This window comes from Emiliania huxleyi, assembly GCF_000372725.1.
Source record: "Emiliania huxleyi CCMP1516 unplaced genomic scaffold EMIHUscaffold_596, whole genome shotgun sequence".
In the NCBI taxonomy this organism is placed as follows: Eukaryota; Haptophyta; order Isochrysidales; family Noelaerhabdaceae; genus Emiliania; species Emiliania huxleyi.
In genome coordinates this window covers 3,789-22,308 of record NW_005197532.1, presented here as the reverse complement: position 1 = coordinate 22,308, position 18,520 = coordinate 3,789, and the positions used below count along the sequence as shown (strand labels likewise).

General features: G+C 64.5%; 6 protein-coding genes across 6 annotated transcripts in view; 4 read left to right on the top strand and 2 right to left on the bottom strand.

Annotated features, from left to right (window-relative positions):
- Positions 1-594, top strand: part of EMIHUDRAFT_120221 (hypothetical protein) — a gene marked incomplete at both ends in the record, with an annotated part of 1,272 nt that extends 678 nt beyond the window's left edge. The window contains one exon of the mRNA XM_005764353.1: positions 12-594. Within this exon, the coding sequence (XP_005764410.1) occupies positions 12-594 (583 nt within the window). The remainder of the gene's footprint in view (positions 1-11) is intronic.
- Positions 595-5,268: 4,674 nt separating this feature from the next.
- On the top strand, positions 5,269-6,668 carry EMIHUDRAFT_459714 (hypothetical protein; the record flags this gene model as incomplete). The annotated part of the gene is made up of 3 exons (XM_005764352.1): positions 5,269-5,360; positions 5,432-6,122; positions 6,338-6,668. 3 exons carry the CDS (start codon positions 5,269-5,271, stop codon positions 6,605-6,607), a joined length of 1,053 nt encoding a protein of 350 aa, XP_005764409.1. The 3' UTR covers positions 6,608-6,668.
- Positions 6,669-6,721: 53 nt separating this feature from the next.
- Positions 6,722-7,796, bottom strand: EMIHUDRAFT_459713 (hypothetical protein; the record flags this gene model as incomplete). Its single annotated transcript, XM_005764351.1, has 3 exons — positions 7,305-7,796; positions 7,044-7,238; positions 6,722-6,976 (listed from the first exon to the last, which is right to left on the bottom strand). Exons 1-3 carry the CDS (start codon positions 7,713-7,715, stop codon positions 6,722-6,724), a joined length of 861 nt encoding a protein of 286 aa, XP_005764408.1. The 5' UTR covers positions 7,716-7,796.
- A 1,861-nt stretch (positions 7,797-9,657) lies between these two features.
- EMIHUDRAFT_446029 (hypothetical protein) lies at positions 9,658-12,408 on the top strand. Its single transcript, XM_005764350.1, has 8 exons — positions 9,658-9,972; positions 10,183-10,378; positions 10,648-10,777; positions 10,851-11,005; positions 11,116-11,403; positions 11,548-11,698; positions 11,809-11,892; positions 11,967-12,408. Exons 1-5 carry the CDS (start codon positions 9,739-9,741, stop codon positions 11,283-11,285), a joined length of 885 nt encoding a protein of 294 aa, XP_005764407.1. The 5' UTR covers positions 9,658-9,738; the 3' UTR covers positions 11,286-11,403; positions 11,548-11,698; positions 11,809-11,892; positions 11,967-12,408.
- A 636-nt stretch (positions 12,409-13,044) lies between these two features.
- On the bottom strand, positions 13,045-14,785 carry EMIHUDRAFT_247661 (hypothetical protein; the record flags this gene model as incomplete). Its single annotated transcript, XM_005764349.1, has 3 exons — positions 13,045-14,418; positions 14,486-14,680; positions 14,750-14,785. 3 exons carry the CDS (start codon positions 14,783-14,785, stop codon positions 13,045-13,047), a joined length of 1,605 nt encoding a protein of 534 aa, XP_005764406.1.
- A 2,306-nt stretch (positions 14,786-17,091) lies between these two features.
- EMIHUDRAFT_446027 (hypothetical protein) overlaps positions 17,092-18,520 on the top strand; it is a 2,101-nt gene continuing 672 nt past the window's right edge. Inside the window, exons 1-4 of the mRNA XM_005764348.1 lie at positions 17,092-17,138; positions 17,665-18,253; positions 18,347-18,377; positions 18,449-18,477. Of these exons, the coding sequence (XP_005764405.1) occupies positions 17,110-17,138; positions 17,665-18,253; positions 18,347-18,377; positions 18,449-18,477 (678 nt within the window). The 5' untranslated portion in view covers positions 17,092-17,109. The remainder of the gene's footprint in view (positions 17,139-17,664; positions 18,254-18,346; positions 18,378-18,448; positions 18,478-18,520) is intronic.

Here is an 18,520-nt window from a genome sequence, read left to right as displayed (position 1 = left end):
CACCACCACAGGCACAGCGACGGTAAAGAGGACCCGCACAGCCCGGTGCAGTGCGGCGTCGCATACGCCTACCTCGGTTGGCTGTTCGACCGGCACAACTTCCGGACCAGAGTCGAACACATGAGGGACTGGCAGGCGGACGCGCCGGAACTCTTTGCGCTCGAGCTGCTCGCGGCCGGAGAGGCGCAGGATGTCGTGGACGCGACCCTCCTCCGCCCGGCGCGCGCGCTGGCCGCGTGGTGGTTCGTCGACCCGACCGACTTCGTGGTCCACCGCTTCGGCGACATGGCGAGGGACGCCGCCTCGGCGGGAGGCGCCTTCGCGGTGCAGATGAACCTGCTCTTCAACGCCTATGCGCACGACGAGCACCGCGCGGACCACGCGGGGCGGGGCGGGGCGGCGTGGGACATCCCGGCGCGCTGGTTCGGGCTGCTGTCCAGCGGCGAGGCACACCACGCCCGCCACCACCTGCACCCGACGCTCGCCTGCAACTCGCCGCACGGCGCGCAGGAGGACTGGGTCTTCGGCGCGATTTTGCTGCTCGAGCGGTGCGGGCTGGTGTGGGAAGTGCGCAGACGGCCAAAGACTGAGTAGATTCTAGATAGAGTCGGTGAGTCGACAGAGTAGCACATATGTGTGTGTTCGCCGTGTCCGATGTCCGAATATATCGAATATGCCCGTGATGCGTGAGCGTAAGCCGTATATCTTAGGGTATCCCTAGGATTAAAAGGGTGGGCCCTGGGGCGCCTGCGGCTTAAACGGCTTAAAACCTGCCATGGCAGGTTTTAAGAGCTGCTGGGCCGCCGATTCCTTAAACGGTCTTAAACGCTTAATTAAAAAACGGTGCGGGAGAGCTCTTAGGGGACCCCTAGGCTTAAAAGGGTGGGCCCTGGGGCGCCTGCGGCTTAAACGGCTTAAAACTTGCCATGGCAAGTTTTAAGAGCTGCTGGGCCGCCAATTCCTTAAACGGTCTTAAACGCTTAAACGGTGCGGGAGAGCTCCCGAGGTCGATGGTCCGGGAGGCTCCCGGTAGACGCCGGAGGCCGGGAAGCTCTCTGGGGGGGCGCGGGGGCCCTAGAGGGTATCCATGCGGGGGGGCGATGGGGTCCCATGGCCCGCCGCAGGCGCCGATTTTTTCGGTTTTTTTGCGCGATTTTTCACTTTTTCATGGGAATTCGGCGTACTTGCGGCCATGCTATCACGCCTTGCGACAGCCTGTCGGCGCTGCTGACCGTGCCATGCTGCACAATTGATCACCTGCATAGCTCGCGGCCTTAGTATCAAGCATTCAGTGACGACCTGATCGTACGGCCAGTCGGAAGGTGTCCTTCCAACGTGTGCACGCTTCTGACGCAATGCGCGTCGCCTCGGATTGGCTGCTGGCACTCTCGAGGCTATGCCTACACAGCCTCGCGCGCAGGGCAGTCAAGAGGGACCACGCACCTTCTCAGGACAGCACCAGTGCCTCTCTCTTGGACCGGCAAACGTGGTGGTCTCGTGTTACCAATGTGGGACCAGTGCGGCATCGCGCCATCGACAGCTCTGAACTGCGCCTCACCACTGACCGGGAAGGCCGCCAAGTGGGCCAGCACCGGTCGCACATTGTGGCAGCAGTCAGCAGTGCATGTCTGATAGCTAGAGCAGCAGCGTCAGGGTCTCGCAGGGTCGGATCGTGTCAAGCCTCTCGCCCGGCCGGCCGTGTGCAGACGTCGGCCTGTCTGCTGTCTGGAGTGATCTGTCGGCGGTCAGTACGACCAATCAGGTCGGAGTTTTCTGATGGTTGGAGGGTCTATCTGTATGTACTCCTCGAGATCTCTCCAAATCTGCCCTCTGATTAACCTAGCTTAATCGGGAAGTCGGTGCTAGTGGAGACTAGTGGAGCCGGGGCCCCGTTTCCGCACTGCGGCGCGGCGCACGGTGCCTCCGGGGGCCCCCGCGCCCCCCCAGAGGGGAAGCTGGCTACAGTCAGCTAGCACGCGTCCCCTATGCGAGTATGGCTGCTGCCAGTGCACCAGACTTACAGATGTGTCTTCAGAGGCGGGTTTGTGCCTAATAACAGCAGTATTGGAGAAAACGGCGCGGAACCCAGCGACGCATGCCGGCGAGGCCGATTTTCTTAAACGGTCTTAAAAGAGGGACCCCCCGTGCCTGCAATCTCTTAAATGGCAATTTCAGCCCCTAAACCTCCTCGTTTCTTAAAAGGTCTTAAAAAAATCCGGCCCTCAGAACCCTAGGGGTCCCCTAAGGGAGAGCTCCCGAGGTCGATCGTCGATGGTCCGGGAGGCTCCCCGGTAGACGCCGGAGGCCGGGAAGCTGGCTACAGTCAGCTGGCACGCGTCCCCTATGCGAGTATGGCTCCTGCCAGTGCACCAGACTTACAGATGTGTCTTCAGTGGCGGGTTTGTGCCTAATAACGGCAGTATTGGAGAAACCGGCGCGGACCGCGAGCGACGCGTGCCGGTGAGGCCGATTTTCTTAAACGGACTTAAAAGAGGGACCCCCCGTGTCTTAAACGACAATTTGAGCCCCCAAACCTCCTCATTTTCTTAAAAGGTCTTAAAACAATCCGGCCCTCAGAACCCTAGGGGTACCCTCTAAGCCGTGTATATGTGCCTAACGGAGGCTAACGGGCCCCATATCCTTTACGCCGTATTTAGGTGTCGCATGTCGCATGCGTTCTTGTGCTCTCTAGTGAGAGAGAGCCGTGTATGAGATCGCGTAGTCCGTTGGCTATCCACTCTACACGTTACGTCCAAATCCCTTTCCAACTACCCACAAGTGTTCCCCAACCAGCAACCATCCAATCACATGGACATGGGCCCACTGCCCACACCGTTGGCGCATGTCTCAGCACTCAGGGACCGCGTGGAGACGTACATACGGCTTTAGGTGTCTCAACGCTCATGCCGCCGTCGCTACGCATGAGCCGTCAGCCGTCGACGCACGCACGGTCAGGTCAAGTGGCAGGTCCCCCTGCGCCCTGGCGCTTCACAGAGCTCCTCCACTCGCACTAGCGAGCGCGCCTCTCCCGACCGCCCCGCGCTCGCATCCTAGGTCCCGCCCCCACAGGAGAGAGACTCTGCCGCCTCTTGGCCCCGTCGCGCTAGCTGGCTCGCGCACTCGCACTTGTCCTTCACCGCGCCAGTCTTCAGGCCGGCGCGACGCGAACGTCCCTGGCGAGGCCGTACGTGGTGGCGCCACCAGCCCCCGCCGCGGGGAGGGCCGTGGCCGAGGCCGCGGAAGGCACCGCCGCCGTGGAGAGCGGGCAGCTGGGGGCGGCGTACGGAGCTGCGTAGACGGTCGAAACGCACGAGCGGACGATTGGGTCGGCGGAGCGGGCGGCCCCGGTGCGCGTCACCTTGTGCCAGTTCCACGGGAGGACGACCGCGCCCCCGTGGGTCTTGCGGGAGAGGTGGACGTAGCCGGCGAGCAGGGCGGCGACGAGGAGGAGGGAGACGACGAGCGCGGCGACGTTGACACCGCCGCCCGACTTGTCCACGGGGTACGGCACACACACGTACACATCATTATTGTTGCGGTGCCTCCTCGAAGGCCTGCCTCCTCCTCCTCCTCCTCCTCCTCCTCCTCCTCCTCCTCCTCCTCCTCCGGGGAGTGTGTCGTCGCAGTTGTTGAGGTGCACGTCGGTGCCGCACTCGCCGTCCGCCTCGCACATCTCGCCCTCGGTCACCTACAAAACAACTCGGCTGCTGCACCAGTTGACGCGTCCGCCTCCCGCGCCTCTCGCCCTCGGTCACGTTGTCGCAGGTTGGCATCGCAAAGAGCTGCTCGGGCGTCGGACACTTGCTCAAATCGGTGAGCGGCTCGAGGCAGGCGCCGCACTTGAGATTGGCGTCGCCGTCCCCGCGGTGGCCCCAGCCGGCCTTGTCGTGCTCGTGGTGCTTGACGTCGGCGCCGGGGCTGTCGACAGGGCTGGTGAAGCGCGGCCCGCCCGGGCAGTCGAGGGTGGTGTCGCCCGGCTTGAGCCTGGTGTCGCGCGCGGGCGGCGTGCCTCCGGGAGGGACGAGCTGGAAGGCGTCGACGGCGGTCCCGTCCTCGCGCGGGTAGAGCACGAGGTGGTAGATGTCGCCGGCCTTCAGCTGCCACTGCGCGAAGTCCATCCCCGAGTCCTTGGTCGCGGTGGAGGCTGCCTCGCAGGTCGAGTCCCAGGGCGGCGAGTCGAAGTCCATCAGCGTCGATTGCGCCCCGGCGCCTGACTCGTGGTCGGGGTCCTGGCGAGGGACGGGTCGGGGACGGGTCGAGGACGCGGAGGAGGGGAGGGAGGCAGGGGAGGAGGGGGGCGAGTTGGCGAGGGGAGGCAGGGGAGAGGCAGGGGAGGCAGGGGAGGCAGGGGAGGAGGGGGGCGAGTTGGCGAGGGGAGGCAGGGGAGGCAGGGGAGGAGGGGGGCGAGTTGGCGAGGGGAGGCAGGGGAGAGGCAGGGGAGGCAGGGGAGGCAGGGGAGGAGGGGGGCGAGTTGGTGAGGGAGGCAGGGGGGAGGCAGGGGAGGCAGGGGAGGCAGGGGAGGCAGGGGAGGAGGGGGGCGAGTTGGCGAGGGGATGCAGGGGGGGGGCAGCCCGCACCTGCCCGGCGAAGAGGTACCAGAGAGGCTTCCGGACCGCCTCCATCTCACCTTTCGGAGCGATGCAGGTCGCGCCCCATCTCTTGGCCCCCGCGGCTTCCGCCTGCGAGGAGGCAAGGGCAGGCCATTTTCGCAGGCGGGGGCGGGGGAGCATGTGCCTTGTGCGTGTGTGCTCACCCAGTAGCCGCCTTCTTCCTCGCAGCTCTCCGGCCTCATGCCGGGCGTGTAGCAGGGGCACTCGTGTGTCGCGTGGTGGTAGCAGCAACCTGCGAGGGGACAGCGTGTAGTCGGGAAGGGCGATGCAAGCAGAGTGCTGTGAGATATGGCGCTCACCCAGGTACTGGCCCGGGTTGTCCGCAATGCCGATCCGCTTCGGCTTGAACATGTCGGGTCCGGGAACGATAGCGTCCGTGTCGTCGCGGCGCACCACGGCATACAGCGAGTCGCTTCCGCCGCCCATGTCACCGCCCGCCCAACGCAGGAAGAGTGTGTGCATGCCCGTCTTCTCGACGGTGAAGGCAAAATCGAGGCCCGTCATCGTGAAGCTGCCCTGTCCGTAGATATCGTTGTACTCATCGCGGTCATCGGGCAAGACCTGCAAGTACTCACCGGTGAACGAGCGCTTGATTTTCGAGTCGTTTGTCAACATCCATTTCTCCTGATTGGTCGGTGCGTCGGCTGGAAGGCGGACGATGTGCTTTTCGTCGGAGCCAAGGCCGCTGATCGTGCCTCCCTTCGAAGGACAGAGGACCGGCTGCGGCGGGGGCGGCGGCGACGCGACTGAGTGGAGATGCAGCATAGCCAGCATCGTCAAGATGAGCAGGGGTCTGCTCAGACGAGGTAGACTCACTGCAGGGTGGCGCAGCGGTGCCGGCTCGTTCGGGATTTTTTCTTTATCTCTGCTGGCTCGTGCCGCTGCTTTGCGGTTTCATTTCTCGATCGAGGCAAGCGCCTCGCGGCCGACGTGCCGCCGACGGCTCGCTTGGCCGAGGTCGACCCCGAGGTTCAAGCTTCGCCGATGGGTGGCGGCGGGCCGCTCACGCCTCGGACGCGTGACGAGACGGCTGCCGTTCCGACATGGGTAGACTGCGCGCTTGGCTCGGCCTGCGGCCTCGCCTCGGCCTGCTGCGCCGCGCCCTTCATCCTCACCGTCGACCGTGCCGTCACGGAGAACAGCGCCGGGAAGAGCGGGCTCGGCGCCGCGCTGCTGAAGGGGCTGAGGCAGGTCTTCACGCGCCCTCACGTCATGCTGACCAGCCTCCCGTACTGGATGGTCGCCGGCGTCTACGGCTCGACCTACGCCACCGCGAACTCGATCGACGCTGTCAGCGAGCGCGCCTTCGACCCCGACGCAGAGAACAAGTTCGTCAAAGGCGCCACCAAGCTCTTTGGCGTCACGGTTGTCAACATGTGCGCCGGCGTTGCAAAGGACGCCGCCTTTGCGCGGATGTTTGGAGCGGGCGGCGCCAAGCCTCCGCCGGTCCCTCCCGTAACGTACATGCTCTTTGCCGGCCGAGACGTTCTCACCATCGCCGCGGGCTTCACGGTGCCGCCGATCCTCGCCCAGACGCTCGTCAAGTCGGGCTCGCTCGAAGAGGCGTGTGTGTGTGTGTGTGTGTGTGTGTGTGTGTGTGTGTGTGAGAGAGAGAGAGAGAGAGAGAGAGAGAGAGAGAGAGAGAGAGAGAGAGAGAGAGAGAGAGAGAGGCGCCGCCACCTCCGCCCCGCCCGCCCACCTCCATTCGCCCCCCCTCTCGCGCGCAGGCGAGCGCGGCCAACGCCTCGCAGCTGCTTTCCCCCGTCGGCATGCAGTGCCTCCTCACCCCCGTCCACCTCCTGGCGCTGAATATGTACAACGTGCCCATCGCCACGCCCGCGCAAAGGGCCAGCCAGGTGGGGCCGCTGCTGCCGTCGTCGACGCTCGCTCGGATGGGCCGCTTCGGATGCGCGTACGGCATCGGCGGCATCATGAACACGCGGCTCACCAACGCCGCGAGGGAGTGGGCGGTGAGGGCCTACGCGCCCGAGAACTGACGTTGTCGTTGTTATTATCGGTCTTGTCGAATGGAGCACTTAACGAACACATTTATCACGACGCGTTTTTGCACACACCACATTTTTTCAAGGGACACCCGGCTCTCCATCACGTCACGCCTCAACTGCTCTATGACCTCTGACGTCGTCCAGCTGGGAGTACGCTGTCGCTGGACTCGACGCCTCCTCTCGACTCCGGATCGAGGCCTTGCTGCCGCCCTCTCCGCCTCTCTTGAGGATCTGCCTGAGGATAAGGCGCGACCAGTAGAGCTGCAGCAGCAGGAAGCCGACGGCGAGGGCGCTGCCGACCGCCGCGCCGACTCGCTCGTCCGGGTCTCGAGAGGCGACGTGGTAGAGGTCGGGCAGGACCTGGGGGTGGTCGCGCCTCGGGTGGGAGGGAGAGAGGGGGAGGGTGTGTGGCGTGTCGCGTCGCCGCCTGTCCAAAGACGACGAACGGGAAGAGGGCCGTCCTCGTCAGCAGAAAGAGCGCCGCGAAGGCGACGCGGCAGGCGGCGTTGAGCTGCGCGACCCGAGGCCTATCCGTCCACTCGACGAAGTGCTTCGGGTGCAGCACGTCCACCACCTGCAGCGGGATGGACGACAGCTCGATCACGCCGCCGAAGAAGGGCACCTGTTCACGCACGGCTCTGTGAACAGCGACTTGTCGCAGCGCGCCGCCGCCGCCTTGAAAGGGGACGTAGTAGAGCAGGTAGGGCTGGAGAGCGATCACGCACGCGAGAGCCATCATCACGTGGTGCCCCACGGACGCAGCCGACCGCAGCGAGGGGAAGGCCGACATCGGAATGTCCCACAGCAGCAGCTCGCCCAGGAGCAGCGACACTAGCCAATCCGAGGTTGGAAAGTCGCCGTGAACGCGGCCCTCCGGCGTGGCGGCGAGTTTTTGCGACGCCTCGTCTGGAAAGAACCAGGCTACCGTCCCGACCCCTGCGACTATGAGCATCAGCGGGAGGCCGACAGCCTGGTGGGCCAAGAAGCCGGGCTCGCGCCGCCAGATGCCGTCCGGCAGCAGCCGCGCAAATAGGAGGGTGAAGAACGCCTGCGCCGTCGCGCACGCTAGACCCGTGCCGAAGAGGACCGATAGGTACATGTGTCTCAGGCGAGTGGCGTCAGTGCTCGTGTAGAAGCCGTGTAGAAGCAGCCACTCGAAGCCAAGCCAGCCCGGCGTCGGTAGGGGGTCGGGCCCGTCGCAAAATAATTAAATGTGGCGTGTTTAGATTCTTTAGATTTGTTTGGTTTCTTCAGCAGACTCCTCGCACAACACTGGGCACGGGACTGGCGCGCACTGGCACTACATGCTTTTCGCTGCGCATGCTCGAGCCCCCGGCGAGGGCTTGTGCTGTGAATAGCAGGCGTGGTCTCTACTCGCCAGGCCAGCCCCCGTCGGGGGCGTCGCAAAATAAGAATTCATGAACGCCCTCGCACGACACTACAAAATAATCGGATGTTATGGATGTGCGGTTACTGACTGCACTCCAAGTGCTCCAAGTTATTACTTCTTTAGATCCTTCCGCCGCGTTCGGAGGGTTGCGCCGCGCGCGATGTCTTGCCGCCCTGCGGCGGGCCCCTTCCCATCTCGTCTGGGGACCGCGGGCACTGAAAAAAAATGTTCATATTAGGACGGCAATGAATAAGGCCGGCGCCACCGCTAAGGACAAGCGAAAGCTTCGACGAGACGGTTTGGAGTGGAATGCGAACGCCGTCAAGGTTGGGGCTCTTGGGCAGCAGCTCACAGCCTATTTTTGGTCGGTTTTTGGCGCTAAAAATGCAAAATTTTCTTCGCGGGGCTCTGCCCCGCACCCCGCTGGGGCTGCCAGCCCCAGACCCCAGGCTCCACTCTCGTCGTTCTCTCCCTTGTCATTTCCTCCTCTGTCGCGTCGATCTCTTCTGCCTCGTCCTGCGGCGCCGCCGCCTGCCGGTCCCTTGTTCTCGCGGCTTCTTTCGCCTTTCGGCGCAACTCCGCCCTCCTCGCGGCGTATCCTGGCCCCTCAAGTCTATCGAGCTCCCCTCGCGCAAGGACCACATTTCTGACTCCCACTCCGATCATTTGTCTCCAGGTCATGTTGTTGCTCAGGTCCACTCTCTCTTCGAACACTCGTGCCTCCCCGTCTTTGTAGCCTGGCGTTTGTGCCCCGTTTGTGCCGCGTCCCATGCCCCCGAGTTCATTTTATACAACACTCGTGCCTCTACGGATGATGCCGGCGCCAGTCCCGTGCCCAGTGTGTAGGTAGGTAGTAAGGTGAAGAACAGCCAGGCTCGGACTGGACACCAACGCGGTATGGGTGGACGCTGGACAGATGATGACGACACGCACGAGCGACACACAGACACAAACAAGCTCACAAGACACACAACCAGCTGGCTGCCACACACCCTGAGTCGGCGTACACATAACTCAGGGCCACATCCTCCCTGTCGCCCCCCCCAGCACTCCACGGTGCCAAGGGCACAAACAAGGGCACAACTCAAACAACAGACGACAGGAAGTGACATGTGAGGCTAGAGCAGCTTGCTCCACCTCTAGCAATCTCACCGGCCTGCGAGGCACGGACAGTGTGTGACTTAAATAAAATAAATAGAGCAGTCATCTCCAGGGAGAGATGGGCGACGCACACGAACACAGAGGGACAGTGCGCACCCCGCCCCGCTCGCAGGGCGTGCATCACACAGGTGGACTGTGTGACTCCTCGGGTTTCTGGGACTCAGAGGTGTGCTAGTCGCTATTCTCCGCAAGTGTGTGACTTGGGCGGCAAAATTCTTCTAGAAAATTCTCACCTAGCGCCAGCAATCGCTCCGTTCCGCTCCGTCCCGTGATTGCTGCTGTCATGTGCGCCGTGAAGGGCTACGAGGCTGTCGCTGACGTCCATGACGTCCGCCGCAGCCGTTGGTTACGGCTGCGATCGGCGCGAGTGGTGTGGTTCGTTGCAGGCGCGGCTGCCGTCTCTGCCTACCAACTCGCGGTGCGCGGCGGCACGGCTGGCGTCTCAGCTCCGGCGTTGGCCTCAGCTCCGGCGGTGTCGCGGGATGAGCTCTACTGCGCGAGCAAGTCGCCGGTGGCCGCCGCCTTTTGCGCTCAGGACCTCGCGCGCGCGCGAGCTGACATCACCGCACTTATGAGTGAGGCGCGGCAACGGTGCAGTAGAGGCAACGGCAGCTCGATACTTGGCCCGTCCGCCCAGTGGTCGCAGTTTGCGCAATCGCTCCGCGTCAAGATATGGAGCTCGTACAGCCCGTTCATGCCGCAGCGCGACTCGAAGCTTGAGAACCGCAACGGGTACGCTCTCGCCTTTCCCGAAGCGGAGATCAGCATCACCGACTACCTCCACGAGCTGCCAGCGGAGGAGAAGGCGCGCGGGCACGTAGCATGTGCACACAGTGCACACAGCACAGCGAGAACGAGGAGAGAAAGAGAGAGAAGCGGACTCGTGCTCGGTTCCGATCGTGTGCGGAGGAGGAGGCGATCCTTTCGCGCATCAATCGCACCTTCCCCCCGCCCCCCAGCCACTCTTCTCTCCCCCGGCCACTCTTCTCTGAACCTTCTCGAAACCTTCCTGCAGGCGAGCCACCCGCCGGTGTCGGTCGAGCACTGCGAGGTGGGCGACGAGGACGGCGAGAGCGTCTGGACCTTTGAGCGGGTCGGGCCCTTCCACAGCCGCGGCGCCAGCTGGCACTCTGCCGGCTGGAGGGATGCAGGCCGCTTCGGCGCCGCCCTCGCCGAGCCGACAGCAGGGCCGCTCTCCGTGAGCGCGTACGGCTTGCGACCCTAGATGCGGAACACGGAGGCCGTGCACTCGATACCACACACACACACACACTCGGCTACACTCGAGCTGTCTTCGCTGAATTCGATCACCCTCGCGCTCGGCCTCGGCGGCGGCGGCGTCGCTCGCTCGCTCGCTCGCTCGCTCGCTAGTGCATCGTACCCGTCCTCATCCAGCACCCTATAGCGTGAGCCCTTCAGCGCAGCCGCCCTAGCGCCGGTGGAAGCACGACGCAGGCTCATCGATGTCAATGTAGCTCAGGCTTCCGCCCCGTCGCGGCGGACGGGACACCGATCGGCCTGCCGCCCGTGCACATCCACCACATGCACGTCACCTCCTCCCAGTCGCTCGCGCGACAGTGGCTGCGCCGGAGCAGCGACGGTTTCGGACTGTACGCCGTCGAGTGACCTGCACGGCACACATCCCAGGGCACGTCCTAGACATGTACGAGACATGCCCCATAGCTACGCCGTCGAGTTCGACCTGCACGGCGACCGGCAGTGCGCCTCCTCGAGCGGCGGGATGAACTGCACGGTGCGCGCCTTCCCCGCCGGGTACGGCATGCACATCACGGACCCGATGGAGACCTTCTTCGACCTCGCCGACGTGCGGCCCGCTGGCTCGCCCCTAGATGCCCTAGATGCGGAGCGCACATCGGTGTGTCTTCCAGCCAGCGCTCGAGAGGGCACGGGTTCCCAGCCCTCAGCGCCCTCTGTCTTGATGCGCCAGGCTCGCCGCCGCTGACCTTCTACGCCGAGCACGCGTACCGCTGGACCCGCGCTCCGCGCCGGAGGGTGGGCAAGCTGCTCACGATGATCAGCACGGGCACCTTCAAGCCGCACGACGACTACCTGCGGTGGAATCGGTACGCACCAATTCATTGCAAGTCATCTCCTTAGGCACCTTCAAGCCGCACGACGACTACTTGCTCCACTTCGACGCCGCCCGCCCGAGCGAGTATCTCTATTGGCAGGAGGGGCGCTGGCCCGCGAACGTGTCGCTCGTCCACCTCTACTGGCGCGCACGCACCGCAGACACGCCCACGACACGTCCACGACACGTCAGAGACGAGTCCCACCAGGCACACCCACAACCCACCAGGCACACCCACAACCCACCAGGCACACGCACATGCCACCGGGCACACGCACATGCCACCAGGCACACGCACCACGCGTATGTGGACGACCTGTGGGCCGTCTCTGCGGGTGCCGCCTCGCTGCGGCTGCGGCAGCTCTTTGGAGGCATGTTTTCCAACCTCACCGCCTTGGGGCTCGACGTGCGCAGCGCGCAGCGCCTCATCCTCGCGCAGGTAGGGGCCCCCTCCCCCACTCCATCCCCATGCGTGGACAGCACTCTGACCCGCTTGCGCCCGTGCCCTCGTCCGCCGCGCTCACTCCACGCCGCCACAACCTCGCGCAGCTGTCTCGCGCCCAGAGCGAGTGCGTCGCGTGCGCCTCGCCGCCGCTCCTCCGCTGCAGCCTCGACCCGGACCGCTGGGAGGCGGTGCTCGATCGGCGCGAGGAGAGCGCCGAGCGAGAGGCGTTCGCGCCAAAGCGACGCGCTTGCACCGCCGTTAGGTCGAGGGAGACGCCGCTCGCTCGCACTACTCCCGCTACCGCGCGCCGCATTGCCCCGAGTGGGACGTCGTGGCGGGCGAGCCGTTCACGCTGCTCGCCTTCCACAAGCTGCAGCCTCAAGGGGCCCTGCAGGCGAGAGGCGTCTCGCAGCACTACTGGATGCACAGCGCTCTCTACGGTCTCTACGTCGGCAAGGACGCCGCGCAGCCCATCCCGCACGGCATGTACTACGAGGACCTCATGCTCGGCGGCTCGTCGCACCCGCTCGACAAGCCGGAGAGGGGCGGCAAGCAGGCCGGCTGGTGGAAGCCGACGTGGGGCGGCAAGCATTACTGACACTGCCTGTGAAAAAGCAGGTTGCCTGTTAGAGAACAGAGTCAGGCAGCGTGATACGTGTATACGATAGTAGTAGTACGTGACTCTCTCTCACAATTACAACTCTCAAGGCGTTCTCGGTTCACACAGAGATTCCGCGTTTCCGGCCCACAGAGTTGTCTGCTTGTGCTTCTCTCGTGGCTGCATTTGTCCATGCATTTGTCTTTTGTCGTGCTTCGCCCCCTTCTTCGCCTTCCAAAACACAACGAAAACCGTTCCATCGGTCTCTGCAGGAGCCCCCCCCCCCCCCCTTAGATAATTCATTTAAAGCGATTGCATCCATCATCCATGGCGGATTGGGAGATAAATCTGATGCCGTGCGTGGTCAGAGTTTGCGGCACGCGCGGCTCTTTGTAGATTATACTGTGTCCCAACAAGGTGAAAAAAAAGCCGAATCCTCCCTGTACCCTGACCCTGTCCAACCGGGACGGGCACGTGCTCGGGGTGTCGCCCGGGGGAGCGAGACCGAGAGGAGATTTTGCTGCATGTCGTGTACCTTTTCTTCGAGGCGCCCATCTCACGAATGTATTCTCGCACACCGCGGCCGGAGATCGGTGCGAATCTCTCGTCAGCCCACGGCCACGCATGCCTCCGTCTGCGGCGTCGGTGAGAGAAAGGCCCGAAGCGAGAGAAGGTCAGACGACCAGCGGCAGGAGCGTCAAGCTGCAAGCCCTCCCCCCTTCCCCTCCCCTCCCGCGCCGGCTCACTTGGCCGCGCTGCCCCATCGCCTTTCGATCAGCCGGTAGAGGGCGCGCATCCCCATCGCCTCGCCACCCTCGGGCCTGCCCGGCTTGGAGCCCGTGTTGTACGCCATCATGTCCAGGTGGAGCCACGGAGGAGGCTGCGCCGTCTCCTCCGCCGCCTCGCCCGGGCCGCCGTCGGCTCCGTCCTCCGGCGCCTCGACAAACTCGTTCAGGTAGAGGGCGGCGGTGATGGCGCCGCCGTACGGACCCGCACCGATGTTCTTCAGGTCGGCCACCTTGGAGTCGATCTGCTCGCGGTAGCCGGGCCACAGGGGCAGCCGCCACACCTGGTCTTGCTCGGAGGCGGAGGCGGCCACGAGCTGCTCGGCGACGTCGACCCCCGCGTCGTTGCAGAAGAGGGCGGGCACGTCGGTGCCGAGGGCCACCCGCCCCGCGCCGGTGAGCGTCGCGCAGTCGACCACGAGCTCCGGCTGCTCGGCGCACGCCTGTCTCCACGGCCAGCCGTGTGAAGAGGCGCCTCTGAGGGCGGGGGGTGCCTGCTGCTCGGCGCACGCCTCCACGAGTGCGTCAGCGAACACGAGCCTCCCCTCGGCGTCTGTGTTGCCGATCTCGGTGGTCTTGCCGTTGCGCGCGACGAGCACGTCGCCCGGCCGGAAGGCGTCGCCGGAGATCGAGTTCTCGACGGCAGCGACGAGGACGCGCAGTCGGACAGGCAGCTTGGCGCGCATCACCATACTCGCCAAGCCGAGGACGTGCGCGGCGCCTCCCATGTCCTTCTTCATCGTGAGCATCGCACTCGCCGGCTTGATGTCGAGCCCGCCCGTATCAAAGCAGACGCCCTTCCCGACGAGCGTCACCTTCGGCGCGCCCTCCTCGCCCCAGGTCAGGTCGATGAGCCGCGGCTGCCTCGCGTCGGCCGCCGCGCGGCCCACGGCGTGGATCTGCGGGTAGCCCTGCAGGAGCGCCTCGCCCTCGACGGTGGAGACGCTCGCACCGCACGCGGCGGCGAGCGAGCGCGTGGCGGACTCCAGCTCCGCGGGGCCCATGTCGGCGGCGGGCGCGTTGATCAGGTCACGGCAGAGGAACGTCCCGCTCAGCGCCGTCGCCGTGTCGGTCGCGTCGCACGCGCCGGGCACCACCAAGCTCGCGAACTTGGGGGGCGCGCCCTCGTTGCGCTTGCGCGTGAGCGAGCCCTTGCACGCATCGAACGAGTAGCACCCGAGTCCCCACGACAGGGCGGCGGTCGGCGGCAGAGGCAGCGAGGACTCGAGCGCGTAGGTGGTGTCGGTGGGCAGCCGCGAGGGCAGCGACGAGAAGGCGAAGAGCGACGATGCATTCTTCGTCAGGAAGGCCCACCTAGCAGTGACTAGCGACTCGTCAGCGAAGGCGTTGGCCAGAAGGCTTCCTGGGCGCGAGGCGCCTCTTCTCCGGCAGCAGCACGAGCTTATCGTCCTTGAAGGTGGAGAGGCCCGCCGCGGCGAGATATGCCTGCCGCTCGTCGGACTGCGCGGCGAGCCAGTCGGCATACTCCTCCTGTTGCAGCACGAGCACCGGCACCGCCGGCGTCTCCGCCGGAGGAGGCTCGCTCAGGAGGTGCTGCTTCCACCGCTCCGCACTCGGAAACGCGCCGCCCACCTGCATGTGAATGCTCGCGCGGCCGCGAGGCCGCTTCAAAGCGAAGCAGGAGCCGTGGGGCAGCAGTACCGCGAAGGCGACGGCGCGGACCCGGGTGGAGAGCATGTGTGTGTTGATGCACGTTCGTCGCGGTGGCAACTCAGCTGGGTTTCCGCGGCGCGTGGAAAAAGATTTTAACTGCGCTCCCGTTGGCTTGAGCACTTGAGCACTGGATAGGGTCGGTTCCGCATGGTACGGGACCCCTCGATCGTCTCGCCCTCCCTCACGTCATAACAAACACGGTACAGGATCGAGGTGCACGCTGCCGTTGGCCAACATATGCCGAGAGGAGGGCGGAGTTACGCAGAGAGGCGAGAGAAGCAGCGAGAGCAAGGGATCGGCAGACGGCAGCGGCGTCTCATCAGAACGAGGCCGAGGAGAGCGATGAGTCAGAGGATGAATGAATGAAACAGCAGGAGAGAGAATAACGAGGACGAGAGTGGGACGACCACGTGGCATGAAGGTCGCTGCGAGAATTGGCGAGAAACTGCGAACAGAGATAGGAAGAGGGTAGACGGAAGACGCCCGAGGGTGGGCGAAAACTAGCACCGCACTGTGTGGTGGCGGCGTGCCGTCCTCCCATCCCTCCCCTAGTCCCTCCCTTGGGTGCACTTGGAGCACTTGGAGTGCAGTCATCAACCTCACATCCAGGGCCGGGGAGCTGAGGAGCGCACCCAGCGGGCCGGATGATCGGGATCGGGTTACGGGCTAGAGAGCCCTAGCCCGGGGGTGCGCGTTCGCAGGGAAAGGGCCGTAAAGTAAACACGGGTCTCCGAGGGTTAGTCCGCGCTCCAGGTTTCCCCTAGCAGCGGAGCGCCCCCTCTCCTCGGAGCTAATAAACACCAGACACGCACACGACGTACATCCTCACTCGACGTCACCCCTCGGGGCTCTCTGTTCGGCCTCCCCCCCTCGGTCCGGAGAGGCCCTCCTATCCTCTCGGTCCTCCCCCCACTCGCTTTCCGCTGGTTGGGCAACGGATGCGGGGCCCGGCTCCCCCTCCTAGCCTTTTTCGGCCGCGGCCCCGCCGCCGTCTCGCCCTCTCTGCCTGCTCCTGTTGACTCCGCCTCCGGTGATCCCATGCCCGACTCCTCGGGCGAGGGCGGCGGCATTGGACCGCCACGCCGCCCCTCCCCGGGAGGTGGGGCCAGCTCTCTTCGGTCGAGGACTCGCGCCCGCCCCCGCGGTCTCTCTATCGTCCGGGTTGTCTGTTTTCTTTCTTTCTTTAGGTGGGTACCCTGCCCATCCCTCGTTTGGTTTTCTGTTTTCTTTATTTATTTATTTACAAAAATCGGCCGTCCCTGGGATCTCCGTGATCTCGCGCCGTGCGAAACTACGGAAAACCGTGAGGGACGGGAGCCACAGTCAGTGCCGAGAGGTGCCGACTGTGGAGTTCATGAGTTATCTGGCGAGGCTCGAGAAGCTCAAAAGCCTGCTCGACAACGGCACGCTGACTAGGGACGAGTTCGAGGCGCTTAAGCAGAAGGAGATGCAGACTGTCGACGCCGACCGTGGTTCTGACCGTGCATCAGACGGTGGCTCGGAACGCTCAGTCTCACCCGCCATTGGGGAACCTATTCTTGTCACGGCATCTGACGCAGTCACGCCCGGCGCGCCCGCCGGATCGAGCGCACTGACGCTCGCGGAGATGAGCGAGGTCTTCAGGAAAGAGCTCGGTGTCGCGGGCACCAACTTGGTTGAGCTTGTGCAGGCGAGCTGTGCCCGGCTCGGTGTTTCAGCCGAGGGGAAGAGCCTCGCTGAGCAGGCGAACGAGTGCTGGCGGGTCCTGCAGGCGCCCACCGGCGCATCTCCTCCAGCGAGTCGCGCATCGGGATCGGCATTTTGGTGGACTCCATCATCGTGGCGGTTGACCATGCGGTTGACACGATTGACACGCTTGAAGGCACCGCGTCTAAAGGCGGAATGAACACCACAGATCTCGCCGCTGCCGCCGACCTGCAGCATCGCATTTCTGAGAGGATCTCGCGAGCGCGAATGGCCACCCAGTCGACGCGTGACGAGCAATCAACACGCCAAGTTGTGAAATCAGATGGCGCAGCAAAAGCCTCCCCTCCGCCTCTTCGCCCCACCATCGCCGCTCCTGCTACGGTGTCCAATGAAAACGAACCGCACTCCATCTGCCCCGTTCGTGGCGACGCCTGCAATGATGCAGTATCCGCCTGCCGCGCTTGTTTGCGTTGGCCCTATTCACTAGGTCCTAGCCCTGAGCAGGACGATTGGATCCTCGAGCTGGCGTCGGTGCTCGCACTCATCGCGTTAATAGTGGTGCTAGCAGTGTTGATTCCCCTAATCCTCACTTCCTGTGATACGGTGAAATCAATGTCACGGGCGAATTCTTGCCACAGGACTAAGCCTTACCAAGACGATCCATGCTCGGGACCCTACGCCTCCCGTCATGCTTGTTTAAATACTAAAAAGTGGAAGCTGCTAGCTTCCACTTAATAGTCAAGTTAAACAACTTTCTCCATACAAGAAGAGAGAGAGAGAGAGAGAGAGAGAGAGAGAGAGAGAGAGAGAGTACGTACAAGAAAGATCTCTCACATATGAGGCCGACTCGCTGATCGAGGATCAAGAGCGAACACAAAATAACCCATCCCGACTGACGGTACGGCGAGCTGTTTTCTCGCTACAGGGTAGCGGTACGGGGCGCCGGAGAGCCTAGCGGTATCGGTACGGCGCGCTCGCTGTGACACAGACCAGCGCATAGCGCCAAAGCACGTATTCTTGTCAATAACAAGGCTGTGAATCCCCAGGGCCTCCAGGGCTCGCACCTCAACCTCTCACAGGCCAGCACAAGCCTGTGAAGCGGTGCGCGGTACGGCCACTTTCCTGTACCGCGCCCGCTGGGCCTACACAATGGCCGGCGTAGGGTCCCGATGGTGTGTGCGTAGGGTCCCGGTACACACAACGGCCGCCGCCGCGAGGCCACTAGCTCGCCAGCCTTCGCGCAGCCTGCACCTGCTCTTCGGCGCGTGCGGCATCCCGCACCCGAGCAAGGCGGCCAAGGGCGGCGAGGACGCCTTCTTCTGCGATGAGGCCAAAGGCACGTTTGGAGTTGCGGACGGCGTGGGCGGCTCCGCGAGCGCCTTCGTCGACCCGGGCGAGTTCTCCCGTGCGCTGCTTCGCTCCTGCGACGAGCGGCTCGACGGCTCGTGCGAGGCGCTTCGGGCCGTCCTCGCAGGGACGGCGCAGCGGCTGCGTGAGGCGCCGGTGGCGGGGTCTTCGACGCTGCTGGTCGGTCAGCTTGAGCCGGAGGGCGCGACGCTGCGCCTCCTCAACATCGGCGACTGCGGCGCGATGCTGCTGCGGCCTGCGGCGCGCCGCTTCCGCGCGGGCGGGACGGTCGCCTGGCCTCGCGTGGTGCTGCGGACGACGGCAGGAGCAGACGCGCACCTCCAGGACCAGGCTCCTCTTCACACCTCTGCGGTGGCACAGGTGCTGCGGACGGCGGAGCAGACGCACTACTTCAACTGCCCGTACCAGCTCGACGGCGAGATGGAGCAGGCGGCTGGCGCAGAAGACAAATCGAGATCGGCCGAGATCGGCCGAGATCGGCCGAGATTGGTCGAGGTCACGCTCGAGATCACTCGCGATCAGGCGGCTGACGCGGACGAGGTACGCGCGACGGCGCGCGTAGGTGCCCCCCACCGCGGCGTGCGACCAACGGCGTGAAGAGCGTCTCTTCACGGTCGGCACGCGCGTGAACAGGCGACGTGCTGCTCGTCGCGACGGACGGCGTGTTCTTGACTCAAGCTCTCTCGGCGCGCGGCTGTGGAACAG